Below are 15,985 nucleotides of genomic sequence, written 5' to 3' on the forward strand. Positions count from 1 at the left end.
TTTCAGGTGGTCACTTACGAAGGGGGTTGTCTGTACATGTATTGCTGTACTACGTATTATCATTAATAATGTTGCACCAAATCTTACCTATAACAAGCTTCATGATGTAAAACTGGCTGGGTATTGCAATTGGACGCAGCCTTTGATTGATTTAATTGCGAAACGTATTCTGGTAGATTCGAAATGTTGGCAGGGGAGCACCACAAAGATGAGAGGATACACAAGAACATGTGGCTATCTTACGGATAAGCAGCTCTATCTAAGCTCGTACGTCTTAGTCGATAAGGTCGGCGATGTGGATTCATTTTACAATTCGCTCTGCAGTCCTCCAGTTGCCGCCAACTCACCCTCGTGCAACCCCAGTCAAGTCTCAACAACTGCCACCATGCGTCTCACCTGCATCCTCGCTGTGGTTATTGCGGCCACTCTACACGCCAGCGGTAACGCGATCTCCACGACCAAGGACTCCAACCACGTGGCGATTCCGAACGTGGCGTCATCGGACATCGCTCGATCTCTCGAGGACAACACCGGCCGGCACTTGCGTCGAGTTGACAATGAAGAAAGGACCTTCAAGGAGTTTGGCGGTGCTCTGAAGAAGTTCTTGGAGAAGCGCACTCCCTTCACAGATGCCTGGAAACAGCGCAGGGCGGACAAGTTTAAACTCAAAGCGAAGAAGCGTTACGATCGGATGCAATCGAACATTTTGTATGCGAGCACATAAGAGCAGCGTGTACTAGATCATGCGTACTCTTTCAACGGCATATGGATATCGGCAGCTCGGTAGATTTGTTTTGTTCGCTGGCAGGTTCCTGATAGTCCCATAAACAATAACAATAAACCAGTAGATACGATCTATACTGCTCTCGTTGTCAAGGTTTGAAGTAAAAGCCTGGATGCTGAGCTTGTCCACTCGACACAGTATCTCTCGGCGTGGTGCCTTTAGGTCACCACGAGAGGTTATTGCGATTCCTCACAGTCTTGATGCTGGGCTTAAGTCCCACTACGTCTTTGGGTATTCCAGACGCGAAACTCAGCGTGGTTGGCTTATCGCGCGGGGACTTGATGCTATATAGTCGGTCGCAAGTGCATGAGCTGTGAAGCTTCTTGAGGGACGAAATGGTCGAGAAGAAAATGAGAGAGCTCATCGTGGGAACTCCCGGAGGTAAACATCTGCTTGCACGTTGGGTTTCCTTGGATCACGAATGGAACGTCGTCTGGATTCCTTTTGGTAAATGGGTCACCTCGTGCTTTGTCATTGGGACAAACCAATATTGGCTCCTTGACGATCGAAGAAGGTTTGAGTTGCCTCTCTTGTGTGAATGGATACAAGCGTACCGACGATCAGCGCATCTCAATCTCCACGACGTGTTTGTGACTTGCTCCGCGATGGCTACGCTGGGGGAAACGAATGATGTGGATGATGCACGTGTCAAGATTCAACACTTTTCATGAACTCGTGGACGTTAGACGACGCCACCACCGATCGAGACTTTTATGCCTCGGTTGCGGACAAAGTTTGCTGCTGAAAGTCCGCGTAGGGCGGATTCGATAGTGCGCGCGTTTGCTCCAGTATGGCAAAGTGCCACCTACACATCTAGGAAATTGAGTGGCAGCCGTTTGGAAGTAAGTAAACAAGTGCAAGCAAACACTTCGCATGCATTGTTCATCCAATTTCCGGACATCATCTTCTAAGATTACAAGCCAGCCCTCCAACTACCGAGGCGCGGACGTGGGAAGCAACATATTTCCCGAGTTTGAGATCTTAAATACCTTGCCAGAGTCCAGATCGGTCACTGTCATCGGAGGAGGCAGGACTACTTCGTCCGGTTTCTTTGATACTGTGCGATCGGGTGAAGTCCTCGTGCCTGACAGAGCAAAGCCGTTGCCCACTTTGGAGTATCCGAGCTTCAGTCGACGACGATGTGCGTTGCGAAGCTTCAGCAACACCGGGTGGCTGCAGAGCTCGAGCACTTCGCACACGCTCGTGATCAGGTCTTCGGGTGAAAGAAGCGCAAGTGTACGTCCCACCGTAGCGCTAACTTGCTCAGCGCTGTGCTGAGCAGCATCACCACAGCCGGCTAGCGCTAGGACATCATCTTCTGCGGCACTGCAGAGCGCCAGCGCCACACAGAACATGCCCTCAAGTCCCAGCAGCAGGCACACATCCCAACAGCATAGCAGAGTATCATAGCGCAACTGTGAGTGCGATGCCGTCAGAGACACGTCCGAGAAGAGAGTAGGGAACCACTTGTACGCCAACAAGCACACAGGGAGTCCGGCACGCTCAAGAGCCGCGTGAAAGTTCGGCAAATGAAGACGCGCCACTTCTTGCAGGACATCACCCACCTCGACAAGCGACCGGAACAGGTCAAAGTGGTCACGTCCCGTGCCTTCACAGCAAATTCCAAAGACGTGAGGCAAAATGCGGGCCACAATGCCGCGAAGGAACCGAAACGCTTCCACTTCGTCATTCTCCAGCACCTCCAGCAAAATGAATGCCAGTCCGTTCATCCCCTGCATGTAGAAACTCGAAGACGATGGCGAAGATCCTGCGGAAGTCGGCGACACAGGATCTTCATCGGTTCGCACATCCAGCGAGCAGCTTGACAAAAAGGCATGTAGGACGTGCTCCAATCGTTCTAGGCGAACAGCACGCTCATTATCGTCGAGCTTCGGAGCCCCCGCCGATCCAGCTAACCACTTCACGGTTCGAGGAATATCTTTCTGCACTTGTAAATCGTCTCTACAGAAACAATTGAAGAAAAATCAACGATGAGCGTCCATGATTTCACCAAAACATCATCAAACCACACAACGTACTCTTCAGAAAGTGATGTGCAGGTTAACTGCTTGAAGTTTTCACAATTTTCAGCAGCATCCGGCGCAGGATTCAATGCCCAGCGAAAAATCTGCCGCCAATACTTGGGACGCAGTGTTGTATTTTTCTGCATCAGCTGCAGGGCCTCAATAAACCGTCCGCTCGACTGAAGAACTCGCAGCATCTCGGTGAGCTCTCGGTCTGGCAAATACGCAGCTGACTGTGTTGCACTAGTCCAGTCCTCCGCCGATGGAAGCAATAGTGCGGCGTCCGCTGGGCTTAGTTCGTCATCGTCTTCGTCTCCACCACTCGCGCACTCGATATCATCATCAAAACCTACAGCATCGTCACCTTCCTCCATACCTTTAAACGCTTGATCAAGATGGCGCATATTCATCGAGCTCTGAAGCTGCAACGCATCTAAATCGAACGAGCCTCGAGCTAATGCACCCCCAGGCACTAACCCTTCCGCTATTGTGATGGCACGCTGGATTGCGTCTGTCCACGCCCTTCGATCTGCCTCGGAACGCGCTTGGAATAACATTGAGTGCGCTTGCACCGTCACCATGAAGCAAAATTTACGGTCTGACACCAGCTCATGCACGGGCTTCACCGAGCTACCACTGCTCAGCAGCAACACTCTCTTCGTCTTGCTGTGGCTGCTACTTTTCCTGCTGTTTCCAATGGCCATGGGCGTCTTGACCTTCAACTGACACGTCAGGAGGTCCCCCGACAGATCCACCACTTGCTCCTTCCAGTTCATGCGCGACGACTTGCGGTACCGCGCCAACGACTTCAGCTGGGTGAGCGGACTCGTGTACAATTTGGCTCTGAGCACGCCGCATTTCGCAGGACTTCTCAGAAACCGCAAGGACACGGGCAGCGTTCCCGTGGACTCGAGCAACAGCTTCCTCACTTCAACCGACGTCAGGGTCTGCAACGAAACTCCGTTGGCACTCACCAAGAGCGACCCTCGAGGCACGTGCACCCCTGCAACTGTCAAATTCTGCGCCGTCTTAACGCAACATTCGTGTATCCACTCGTACACGGAGCTCAAGTGCGCCATATCGGCTCGCTGCGGCATTTTGACCTCAATAAATTCGCTCTCAGCTTCATTGGCTCCAGAGTCACTCTCCCACGTCATGGGACTTGGTCGTCTCGGGATCGCCACCGTCAAGGCAGCGGACCGCAGCGCAGCGACCCACTGCCTCATTTCTTCGGCTTGTCGCGCACTTAGTACGAATTTTAATGTTTGTTTTTCCTCGGTTGAATTATCTGAAAGTTGTTGACTTTTGACTTGGAACGCGTTATGGCGCCCCACCAATGGGAACGGCAACGTCTTGACAGCACAACGACGGACGTCCACCTCTCGCCGTAGCGTCATGCCACTGCTACGGGCCCTGGCCGAGGCGTCCGCCGAGTACTCACACAGCACGCCGCTCTCGGACAGCACCAGGTAGCGCTTGTGCCAGCCGCGCAGGAGCTTGCCGCGACCTTCGCGTGACCACAGGACACCTTCCATGCCAAAAACAATTTTCCGCTTCTTGAAAATGTAGGAACGTTATTTTTAGCAAATCTAAAGATGGAGGTGTTCGATTGGTGGATATGGATACGGTTTTGACCAATCATAGGGGCCTGATGGCTCGCCACTCAGTGGACGGCATTCGTCCAATTGACTCGTTGGTGACACTTGCTCGAACTGCGACCTGCAACGTTGACGCTATGGAGAACGCCGCCTCTCGCTTCGGCCAGCACCTGGCGCACACCGGTATGCGGGTAGCGCAGTGTTTTATTTTCATTAGTTCTTATTCGTGCGGTGCTTTCTTGTGGCCTTAATGTGCTGACTATTATTTATGTATGATTTTTTCTTATTGGCGATGGCTACCTATAGAGAAGAAGTACCGCGACCGCGCCTTGAAGAAGTTGACGGTGTACCTAACGAAGAAGAAAGACTGGACGGACCTGGAATGGGACAAGCTCTGGAAGGCGCTCTTCTACTGCATGTGGATGAGCGACAAGCGCCCCGTGCAGGAGGAGCTGTCCTCCAACTTGGCTGCGCTGGTGCACAAGGTGCCGGAGCCCGAGGCGGCGCTGGAATTTGTGCACTCGTTTTTCAGGACCATGCACCGCGAGTGGCACGGACTGGACGGCCTCCGTCTGGACAAGTTCTACTCGCTCGTGCGCAAATTTGTGCGTGAAAGTGTCGCGCTGCTGCGTGTGCAGGACTGGGACGAGGAGATCGTGCAGGAGTTCGTGACGATTCTGTCGTCGGAGGTTGTGAGCCAGTTGCCCAATGGGCTGCGCATGCACTTGGCGGACCTGTACTTGACGGAGATCTACAACGCTGCGGGAAAGGACGTGACCACGGAGGCGTTCGTGACGCTGCTGGAGCCGTTCTTCACGCTGCTGAGCGGCGAGTACGACAAGACGGTGTTTAAGCGCGTGAAGGAGCTCGTGTTTGAGGATATGCTGACCAAGTACAAGTTCGGTCCTCAGCCGGAGAAGGAAGATGATGAGGAGGAGGAGACGGATGAGGAGGAGCAGGAGGAGGACAAGGTCTTTGAACTGGTGGACGTGGCGCAGGTGCAGCACCGCATTTTTGCGATTGCTTCCGCGGACGACACGGCTGAACGCAACCGCTCGGCGCTCTACACGCTTTACAAGAAGTTCTTCACGGTCACGCACATCGACTCGTTCCAGGCTGCGCAGGAGGAGGCTGCCAAACCTACCAAAAAGACGAAGAAGGAGAAAAAGCAGAAAAAGCCGAAGGAGGAGGAGACTCCCAAGATTGAGGAGTCTTCGAAGACCGAGGAAGATGCTGGCGAGAAAAAGTCGAAGAAGTCGAAGAAGCGCAAGGCCAAGAAGGATGCTGAGGCCGAGGCTGAAGTGAAGGTTGAGGAAGTACAGGAGGAAAAGACTGAGGCTCCGGCTAAGAAGAAATCCAAGAAGCAGAAGATTGCTACTAAGGCCAAGGACGAAGATGTTGAGATGAAGACGCCCCCTGTCGAGTCTGAGAAGAGCAAGAAGAAGCAGAGAAAGAAAGAGGAAGCAATGAAGACCGAGAAGGTCGAGAAGAAGGGAAAGGTGGAAAAGGCAAAGAAGGAAGAGAAGAAAACTAAGGAGGTTGCCCCGACCAAGGAGCCATCTAAGCCCAAGCAGGAGAAAGCTGAGAAGAAGGAGAGCTACACTTCGGTGACTAAAAGCGGCAAGAAGTTCAAGCGTTGCGGCTCGTGTGGAGGCTTTGGCAAGGCGTTGGTGCCGAAGGACAAGTTGCTGTGCGGCCACTGCGAACGCACGCAGAAGACACAGAAGAAGAAGACTGCTTCGGCTTCCAAGAAGCGGAAGGCGGAGTCGCAGGCCCAGGCTGCACGGGAGGAGCAGGAGAAAACCGAGTCAGGCAAGAAGGTGACGTTCGGCAAGAGCAAGGCGCTGCGACACGAGGTGTCGGTCAAGCGACTCCGAGCTTCGGCGAAGCGCGACAGCGTGTCGAAGGAGACGGAGGACATTAAGGGTGTGCTGAAGGCTACGACGCCGTCGCCAGTTGCATCGAAGAAGCCGAAGAAAACCAAGTCGAGCAAGGGACGCAAGATGGCTGCGGACTTCTTCTAAACAACCTGCACATAGGCACTGCCAGCAGCAACCCCTCAAGAAGCATCGCTAGCAGTGCATCTCATAGAACGACGAGGACATGACAGTCCGCTATACTTGGCAACGAGAAAGTATTTTGCATTGTTCGTGGGTATCTGCTGTTTGTAGCTGAGACACAGTCATCTACTCGTCTCCTTTGCTCTCATTGTTCAGCTCGGACAGATAGCATGGAGTTTCCTCCTGTGGCGTATCATTCTCGCTCTCAACCTTCAGTGCTGCTATACCATTGGCAAGCAGCTCAGAAGCTGCCGATTCCTCAGCAGTGGGTCTATCAGGAGACCCCAGCTCATTATTTTGTGACCTTCCTCCGACTTTGTCCTCGTCAATCGTGCCAGGCTTCAAAGAAGCCGACAAATCCTGACAGACGGCTTGTAACCTGCCGTCTCCCGTCGCATCGCTCGAGTTACCTAAAGCACTGGAGCAACTGCTGCTGACGCTACCCGCGAATATTTGACATAGGTCATCCCTAGGCAATCGTGATGTAGACCTTTCATAGGTATCCAGTGGCCCGATAAACGCGGGGCGCTTTGACTTGCCTTCATCAGCAGCGATTTGTGACTCCCACGATACACGAACATCCTTCGGAGATCCAAACTCCACCCACTTGCGAACCGATGCCACTGAATATGTGTCTGTCGGGTTACTCGGATCGGCCCCATTGCGCAGCAGCAAGTCTACAATATCCGTGTGGCCGAATGCAAACGCATATGCGAGAGCCGAACCTTCGTTCCAATGGTAATCGACAATGTGTTCGCCCCCGCGCTCAATCATGAATTCCATCAGTCGTGGCAAACGTCGGATACACGCGACCTGGAAGGCTGGGGCGAATTGGAATGCAAACGCACTGGGCGTAGTGCTTTCACGCCCATTTTCTTTGATGCCTTGCCACTGCTCTACCAGGTAAATAACCATATCTTCAAGACCGCGTGATACGGCGCACTCGACTCCTGCCTCCAAGAAATCCAAAAAGTGGTTCCCTGTCGTCGATTCAATAGTTAAACTTCCAGGTGTTGCCGATGCGACTAGAGTCTTCACGACTTCAAGTCGATTCCACCGTACAGCCTGCATGAAGTTGCGGCGCTGCTCTTGGTACGTCAGACTGCGAAAGATCTGGGGAAGATGCAAGCTCGCTAATAAGGCCACCACCTGTGCGTTGCCAATCTCACACGCAAAGTCGAAGATGGATTTCCGAGGGAACCGCCACGATCGTATCGATGTTCGGACCAATTCCTTCCCTCGTCGTGGCGGTTCTGACTTTAGCAGTCTACCGGCATGGATTCGCTTCCATTTGCAACGCCACTCTACTGAAGGCTTGGTTTGCTTTTTACGATAGTTGTAGCTTGAATTCCAGAGATAGTCTTCATCAATAGTTGAGGCGCTCACCAGTCTAGCCTTTTCTGCAGGTGGCATACGTTTGCACGAACACGAGTACCACCCAGGTAGCGCAAACCACTGAAGCAGGCCAGCGATGTCGAACGCAACTGTGTATGGATGCGCGCCAGGGTCGCCTGAGTGATCAATAGTTACGTAAGAATCAGCGCCGACCTCACAAAGCATGCGGACCATCCGCAGTCTGCCGAACGCAAATGCGTACACCAGCGGTGTGTACCCCAACTGATCTCGTGCATTTACAATGACTTGGACGCTTGAAGCGGGAGGTTCAGCATCTGCAGAAGCCGTTTGAACTTCGTTGGTCGCCCCCTTGACTAGTAGTTCCAGAGTTTCTTCGTCGCCGTAGATAGCCGAGTAGTGCAAGACAGACCGTCCAAAGCAGCATTGCATTCCGAACAGCAAACTATTTCTCTTCGAAGAACGGTTAGGTTCATCAGCGATACGCTCTTCATTGTACAAATTCATAAACCATCGAACGACAGGGAATGCTCCATGCCGTGCAGCCACAAAGATGCCAGCTTCTCCGTTCGCTGCAAACAGTTCGTCATGCGGTTTCTGGTGCGCTCGGGAATATAATGCAATGAGGATAGCCAATCGATTGCACTTGGCAGCATATAACAGCGCTGTCAAGCCGTCGCGGCAGCGTATAACGAGTGAAGCTCCGCCAGCTAACAGCATACTGGCAACCGTCTCATGGCCATGGATGACAGCAAGATGTAGAGCGGTTCGACCACGAGCATCAGGTACATCTATGGCGGTGACTTTCGCCGTATTCGATTGCAGTTTTGCTAACAGAAGCCGACACACTACCTCATCCCCACCTACAGCAGCCAAATGGAGGGGTGTCTGCTTTTTGTCATCCTCTGCCAGAAGATCAAACCCTCGTAACGCGAGTAGTTGAATCACTGTTGGTATTTCCAAGCTGGTAACAGCGTAGTGAAGTGCCGATTTCTGGTTCCACTCAGCCTTTCGACTTGTGACTTCTTTCGGATATTCCTCAAGGATCACATTGACAACAGCCCAAAATTTCTTTGCCAGGTCTATTTCCTGGGCGATAATAGCAGCTAGGAATGACGCCGTAGTGAGCATTTGATGGACAAGGTCCGAATCCATTGCTCCAGGAAAAACTGTCTTTTTCAAGAGCGTCTTCATAATTCCCTCGACATTGAGAAGTAGCTCCTTGCCACCGTTATGTTTCACAAATGCTGACAAGCGTCGCCAGTACGGACCAGTCGAATGCTCGCCATTCATTAAAAACCGCGCAAGAAAGGCTTCTGAATGTGGCACGGTAATTGCCGCTCCGTGGTCGAGAAGCAGCTTCACACCTGCAAACTGAGCGGTCTGCATTGCATAAGACATAGCTGAAATGTGGGTAAGGCCACACACTTCTGCTTCATCTTTACTAGCTTCGCAGGAAAAATGAGTATTTGCTCCACCATCCAACAGCTCCTGCGCAATCTTTAAGTTGCACGGAGCTTCCTGAGCGAAGCAGCAGACTAAGGCGCGATCGATGAAGTTTGCTGCCGCTGAAACCTTACATTGTTTAATTGCCGACAGTAAGTAGCGCACTACCGAAAGACCAAACGCATCCTTTCTCCTGCTCGCTACTTCGAGTGCGCTTTCCCCCATTCGGTTTACAGTAGTTAGATCTGCACCAGCTTCCACAAGAGCTTGAACTGCTAACAATTCTCCGCGTCGACTGGCATGATGAAGCAGCGAGTTGTCAACATGTCCGCAAGAAATTTGGATTCCGTAGTTGATGAATTTCTGAATTAGGTATCCATTTGTTTGCCTCTTTGGCACATCAACGCACCCGAACACACCAAGATTTTGCCACCGACATGTGGTGTTGCTCGTCGACAAAATGCTTCGTGATTCGTCAATGGATCGGAACACAAGTTTTAATCCGTTTAGCTTTCGATAAAATGGCAAGGTTTCCTCGGAGGATGAACAGCGCAACTTTAGGCAATCATCCACAAAGGAAGGCGAGCGTAGCGCCAGACAAATGAACGCTTCCAATGAACCTCTAGAGGCAGCGTACCATATCGGGCACCTCGTTGCTGGTGCTTGGCCTGGTGCCTGGCTGAGCTGCAGTTCGGCAGGAACTCCGAGGCGCAGAAGAAACGAAACTAATTGTGCTTGATTATGCATGGCAGCTCTGTGCAGAACCAAAGAAGAACTTGCTGCTCGTACGACCACCGGCTTCCAGATGCTTGCAGCGTCCATAAAATACCCCTGGTGCTCAACAAAAATCTTGTTCAAAACAAACCATAACTGGTAGCGCGAAGAAACGATGAGGATCTTGAGTATCACCTCAAAGATCGGGCTTGCTCCAATGAAATCACTGATATCTATACAGCTGTCAGGTGAGAGTATCTTCGTCAGCAGCTTTGTGGCTACTTGGACTGAATTGACTCCAGAATTGGGACCAAATCTCTCTCCAGGGAACGCAACACGGTAGTTGATCTCATCTTTTTCCAGCAACTCGATCTCATTCACTTGAACACTAGCCATCGCATGCTTCGATTGCAGCGTAATTCCTTTTAAAGCACTCACAAGGGTATGCACGTCAGGTTTAGCTCCATGCTGAGTCAGCAACTCGAAGCCCTCGACAAACCGAACGGCTGCACAAGTGGAAAGCGCACTCTGAAACTCATCTTTACAAGCTGCATACGTAAACCCACCTCCTTCACCAACGCTGTCGTGGCTCAAAAGGAAGCGCAGTATCGAAAATTGGTGTGTCTCACATGCAGCGACCAGGAGACTCTTAGAGCTTCTCCCTTCCCGAACGAAGCACCCCGGGAAATGGTTTTGGACGATTGCTGCAAAATGTTTAACGATATCCAAGTGTCCACACGCAACAGCTATGTGAATCGGAGTTTCAGCCGGTGCATTCCATCCGGTAATACCTGCCTGGGCTTTCGAGGGGCTGACAAACTCGGAGAAAATGCTCATTCCAGCTTCAACGAGAACTCGCACAAGTGTTTGGTATCCGAGAGCAACAACCAGGTGAAGCAACGGAACTCTCTGGTTTATGCTGCATTCGATCAAGTGAATAAGGTTTACAGAAGCTTCATCCACTTGTTTCTTTTGGCGGGAACGTCCATCATTTTGTCGATTATATATATTTTTCTTCTCGAGATGCTCCGTTCTCGCCGATTTGTTCATAGCTGCGCTAACCATGAAACGCGTCACAGTGCGCTCACAAAACTTTCCGTCTCCACTTTCGCCTTTGCTATTTCTCCACAAAACTCTTTTCCGTGTGTGAGGAATTGTCTGCTCAGCATTTGAACCAAGAACTAGAAGTTTTGATGCGGTCTCTGCGTGACCATGGATCAATGCGTAAAATAAAGCTCCTTTGTGACCACAACCAATCCATTCGTACCATGTTCGGCGTCTGCATGCTGCCCGTTTAGGTTTTGACGACTCACTTCTTGTGATACAATTCACGTTCATCCCCCCTGCAACTAATGCTGTCACAACTCTGGTTTGGCCCGCTGCGGCAGCCAAGTGCAGCGCATTCATGCCAAATGCGCTGGGTGCATTGGAGAGTGTAATTTGCTGAGATAGCACTACTACAAGTCCCCAAAATCCGACCTCACTTGCTAGGTGAACGTCGTCACGTGTTACGACTCCTTTACTTCCGCCATTGTCACCAAGCAGTCGCTTCGCTAGCTGTGAACATATTCGCTCCATTTCTTCCCATTCCATTCGCTTCTGGGAACGCTCCACCGTGCAATGAAGCTCCTCTGGTACAGCAAACGCTTTCAACGATTGGGCAACCAGTAGTGCAAATGTTAACGGTGAAGCAACCGTGGGAACCGTGCCGTAAGTTTCCTGTTCATGGCTATCGGTCCCTTTGCCTGCGCTTTCGTAGGATACAGGGAGCGAAAGAATGGCACCGAAAGAAGTGCGCTTGTGTTGTACTGTGCATAATGAGTGTGGATGAGCGTTGCTGCGTAGAAGCAATTCTACCATTTCTTCACTTCTTGACCGGATTGCGAAGTATAATGGCGGTTCGGCGTTCGTCGGTGGCATTTCAACATTGACGGTCGCTGAATGACCGATCAGCAACTTGGCGCAAGCAACATTATTTCCCAGTGCAGCAAAATGCAGTGGCGAAAAGGAGCAGCGCCGGAGAAAGCCATTCTTATCCGCCCCTGCCTCCAAGAGCAGATCCAGGAGTGCTAAGTTCCCGTACCATGCCGCACACCCAAGTGGCGACTCACCGTTGACTTCATTTGGCAGGTCAACATTTGCCCCTAGCTCCAACAAACTTCGTATAAGAGCCAATGAATTCGGCACCTCGGACTGAGAAGCGCCTGTCTCCGAGTCACGTTTTGCTGCAATACAAACCCGCTTGCATTCTTGAAGTAGAACGGTTTCACTTGTTTGAGGGTGCGTCATGTTGATCCCAACTTGCAACTTGTGAAGGCGTCGACAAATTTCCACTGCTACGCTGATATTAAGATCTGCGAGCTCCGCTGCGAGGTGGAACAGTGGAGACGGAGTTATCTTTACTAAAGTTGAGTGACCACTCTCAGAATCCAACACATGTTCGCGCCCAAGAAGGAGTTCTAGTACAGACAATCGTTCCTGGTAATTAAAAAAATCCTGCTTGCATCCCTTCAGAAGCAGCTCGGCCGGTGCCTCTATGTCAAAAAATTTGCGCTGGTCAGATGACTCCAGTAGCCTCTTTCGATTGCCAACCTGCTTTAAGCCACCTTTCCACCATAGCCCAAGAAGATGAGAAGTTCCTTTCAGAATACGATATTGACACCGCGAGATGGATACAGCTGCATCTGCATTGACCAAGGCGGTGCACACCTCAAGATTTCCGTGAATACAGGCGTAGTGGAGCGCAGTGTACCCATTAATGTCTTGGAGATCCAAGCAATTGACGTTTTGGCCTTCAAAATTAAGCCCAGTACTGGTGGAGCCATGATAAATTGCTTCACCACTGGATTTTGCCAGGGATATGAGTTCTGTTGCAATCCCCCAGTGCCTTTGCTGAATCGCTAAATGAAGTGGTGTGCAACCATTGATGTCTTGGTACGACAGTGTTTGCGGAAACTTTGAGATCAGACACTTTACAATTTTATCGTAGCCTTTGCATGCAGCAAGATGCAGCGGAGCTTGCAAGCGCTGGTCCCGTAAGTATCCATCAGCGCCAAATTTCAACAACAAATCTACTGTAGCTGTGTGACCCTGCTCAGTCGCTTCGTGTAGTGCAGTGCGCCGCAAGAACTCCATTTGCTCGTTTATATATCGCAAGACCGGTCGCTTCTCCAAATCTACCAATCGTTGTACCCGCAGCAAATTACCATCGTGGCATGCCTCGATCATGTCTCCGTACACTTGCTTCTCCAGTTCTAAGCAATTTATGCGATCATATCCATCACTTCTGACAAGATGCTCTAGCTTGTAGTTGTCCCAAAGCAAGTCGATCACTTGACGAAGTTGAGGATACGTACGGTGGGCAAGGAAGAAGTGTTTGCGGTCATCGGCCGGCTTTGAATCCACGAGAAGTTCGGATCCTTTGCTTTCGGGCTGAACAATCGATCGCGATGATCTTTTGGCAGCCGTTTCCAAAGCACTGTACAGTGGAGATTTCCCCTCAAAGTTCAACAGCCAGGGCGTGGCATGCTCTCGCAAAAGCAAACTCACTTCTTTTAGACGTCCGTGGCGGGCAGCGTGGTGAAGTGCTGTATCCCCTCTGCTATCCTGAGTATCTACGATAACTCGAGCTTTCAGTAATAACTCCATTATATTCGCATGTCCGAACTCGGCAGAGTCGTGAAGCATTGTACGCCCAAAGACATCTCGCCGGTTCAACCAAATTGCATCCTGTAGGGTCCCACTGGCGACGTGTTGATAAAGCACTTCGAAGTTGCTTTCGGCCGCGCTAATATCGTATTCAAACTCTGTTAAGTATGTCTTGCTCGCGAACAACGGCTTCTTTTCGACCTTGAATGCGTTGACCTCATCAGCGGGCGCGCTAGAAGGCATCCCAGCATCCTTAATCATATCGTCGGCAGGCGCATTTACACAAATTAGCTCTTCGATTGGTCGAATGACCAGTACGGGAAACACCTCAAGTTGGTTGTCCTCTAGGAAGATGTTGGTGGAGCTGAGAAAGCGTCCTAGCTCAATCTGTTGGTTTGCCGAAGTCCCAGCTGGTGTAATTAGTGAAATGTCATCGCTGATCTTCGCCACTTTCAGCCTTTTATGCCTGGGAGGTAAAGCAGACAGCAACCTCCCCGGGACATCCCATTGATACGTTGACCACTCCATCTTCTTTGGTCTTCTTCGCTGCTTAGGCTTACAGTAAACAAGCCGTGACGGTAACGTATTGTCCTCTTCTAGATGAACCAACAGGGTGTTCATGCTGGGCGCTATGTTGCTGTCCAGATTATCCTTCCTCTCCTTACCACGTGCGAGCTGACCTTCCTTTGATGTTTGGAGATGCCGCTTCTCTTCCATCTGATGTTGTGCTTCCATTGCGATAAGCCTGGCCTTCCATTGTATCTTTTGTTTGAGTAGTCGTTTTTCATGTTTGCGCTCACGCAAATTCATCGCAACAATTCGCTGCATCCGCTGTTCGGATTTTGGAGGTGTCATAGGCACATTATCGATTTGTGGCGACGAAGGACGGTTTTCTGTATCGTCATCGTCTCCGATGTTTCCCACAGAACATGGCGACAGTATCTCTCCAAAATGTGACTTGACGATTAATACTCCTGGCGGTGGCCGAGCTGCTGTCCGCAACGATTTCAGGATGTGGGACTTCGAATTTGTCTTGATTGATTGCTGCTCGAAAAGCCACTCCCCACTCCAGGTTGTGGCCACACGCCACTGTACAACCGGCTCGAGACGCTTTCTCGGTTCATTTTTTCGCAAACGAAATGCTCGATGCTTGTAGACAGGCTTTATATCGTGCACATATTTCTTGTAACGCTTGATAAGATTGCCCATGTAGCGAAATTCAAAAGGGCTGACGACGGCAGGGCGTTCGGTTTTACGATTCTTGGCCATAACGTCGGTTCGCAGTCCTGGTGAGCCACGCAAAGCAAAAGGAACAATGGACCACGCCCGACGATCCACTTCCCAGACCTTTTCCACTTCGCGCCCTTGGCCCAGAAACGTAAAGTCCTCGGGGACGCGATGTATCTGTGCGTAGATCATATCTCGCACATTCCCCAGCGATGTAGTCTGCATCTGCTGCTCATTGCTAAACTCGACAGCTCCTAAGAATTCCGTGTCCTTCTCCATCATGATATACAGCTTCGGTTTGTCTGCATCCACCTATCATCGTCAGTAAGCACGCACTTCAGTAATTTAAGTCTCACTGCACGCACCTTCACCCGTGCATTGCTTGACGTAGTGAACAGCGAATCGATCCGACACCATAAACTTGCACAAGGCTCCCTTTGCAATAGAGCCGTCCCTGCCCACACCAAGCGAGTCCAATACATCCGTAACGTACGTCATCGCTGCATGCTGCTCTGGCTCCACCTTGTACTCAAACAGCTTCATAACAGCGCGCCCCACCGCCCCACACACTAAATCAAAATAAAATAGTGTCAACGTCCGGAAATCCGAAATGTTTCCCCTAGTTCTCAACTCACACATGACCAAATCCGTGGTCGAGATCGCTCCCTTCTTCTCCAAGTCCACAACATTAAAAATGACTTTCCCCAGCAGAAAATACGTCAATACCATAACTAAAATAAAGAACTGGCAACATCAACCTACACTCAAACCGCTGGAGCATGTCTGGCGCCTGGCACACGAGCGCGAGCGCGATGAGCACCTCCATGACGTCCACCATGCACTGCACGCGCGTGGGCGTGCGCGGCAGAAACAGCCGCATGACGTCGTCCACAAGCTTTTTCTCCTTGATGCCCAGGATCACACTGAGCTGGAGCGCGTCCACGCAGAAGCGCGACGTGAGCAGGCGGTAGCGCTGCAGCGCCAGCCGCGCGTGCTCCAGGCGCCAGGAGCGGAAGCGCCGCCGGAAGAATGGGGCCAACGCCAGCTCCGCGCTCGCCAGTGGCAGCGGCCGCGTGCTGCGGATCCCCATCGAGTGCGCACTTGTCTTTTGGATACTAAGGGCTAGAGCGA

General features: G+C 51.3%; 5 protein-coding genes across 5 annotated transcripts; 2 read left to right on the top strand and 3 right to left on the bottom strand.

Moving 5' to 3' along the window:
• Positions 1-385: 385 nt before the first annotated feature.
• On the top strand, positions 386-724 carry KRP23_11875 (RxLR effector protein Avh23; the record flags this gene model as incomplete). Its single annotated transcript, XM_067882455.1, has 1 exon — positions 386-724. The coding sequence occupies one exon, from the start codon at positions 386-388 to the stop codon at positions 722-724; it is 339 nt and encodes a 112-aa protein (XP_067740046.1).
• A 992-nt stretch (positions 725-1,716) lies between these two features.
• On the bottom strand, positions 1,717-4,343 carry KRP23_11876 (Growth hormone-regulated TBC protein 1; the record flags this gene model as incomplete). Its single annotated transcript, XM_067882456.1, has 2 exons — positions 1,717-2,746; positions 2,824-4,343. 2 exons carry the CDS (start codon positions 4,341-4,343, stop codon positions 1,717-1,719), a joined length of 2,550 nt encoding a protein of 849 aa, XP_067740047.1.
• Positions 4,344-4,543: 200 nt separating this feature from the next.
• KRP23_11877 (Ribosomal RNA processing protein 1-like protein B) lies at positions 4,544-6,430 on the top strand (the record flags this gene model as incomplete). Its single annotated transcript, XM_067882457.1, has 2 exons — positions 4,544-4,589; positions 4,713-6,430. 2 exons carry the CDS (start codon positions 4,544-4,546, stop codon positions 6,428-6,430), a joined length of 1,764 nt encoding a protein of 587 aa, XP_067740048.1.
• Positions 6,431-6,592: 162 nt separating this feature from the next.
• Positions 6,593-7,537, bottom strand: KRP23_11878 (uncharacterized protein; the record flags this gene model as incomplete). The annotated part of the gene is made up of 1 exon (XM_067882458.1): positions 6,593-7,537. One exon carries the CDS (start codon positions 7,535-7,537, stop codon positions 6,593-6,595), a length of 945 nt encoding a protein of 314 aa, XP_067740049.1.
• A 6,550-nt stretch (positions 7,538-14,087) lies between these two features.
• On the bottom strand, positions 14,088-15,944 carry KRP23_11879 (uncharacterized protein; the record flags this gene model as incomplete). Its single annotated transcript, XM_067882459.1, has 5 exons — positions 14,088-14,093; positions 15,056-15,156; positions 15,220-15,423; positions 15,490-15,552; positions 15,617-15,944. 5 exons carry the CDS (start codon positions 15,942-15,944, stop codon positions 14,088-14,090), a joined length of 702 nt encoding a protein of 233 aa, XP_067740050.1.
• Between the last annotated feature and the right edge of the window lie 41 nt (positions 15,945-15,985).

The sequence above is a fragment of the Phytophthora ramorum genome, assembly GCF_020800215.1.
Source record: "Phytophthora ramorum isolate Pr-102 chromosome Unknown Phyram_PR-102_s0013, whole genome shotgun sequence".
Classification (NCBI taxonomy): domain Eukaryota; phylum Oomycota; class Peronosporomycetes; order Peronosporales; family Peronosporaceae; genus Phytophthora; species Phytophthora ramorum.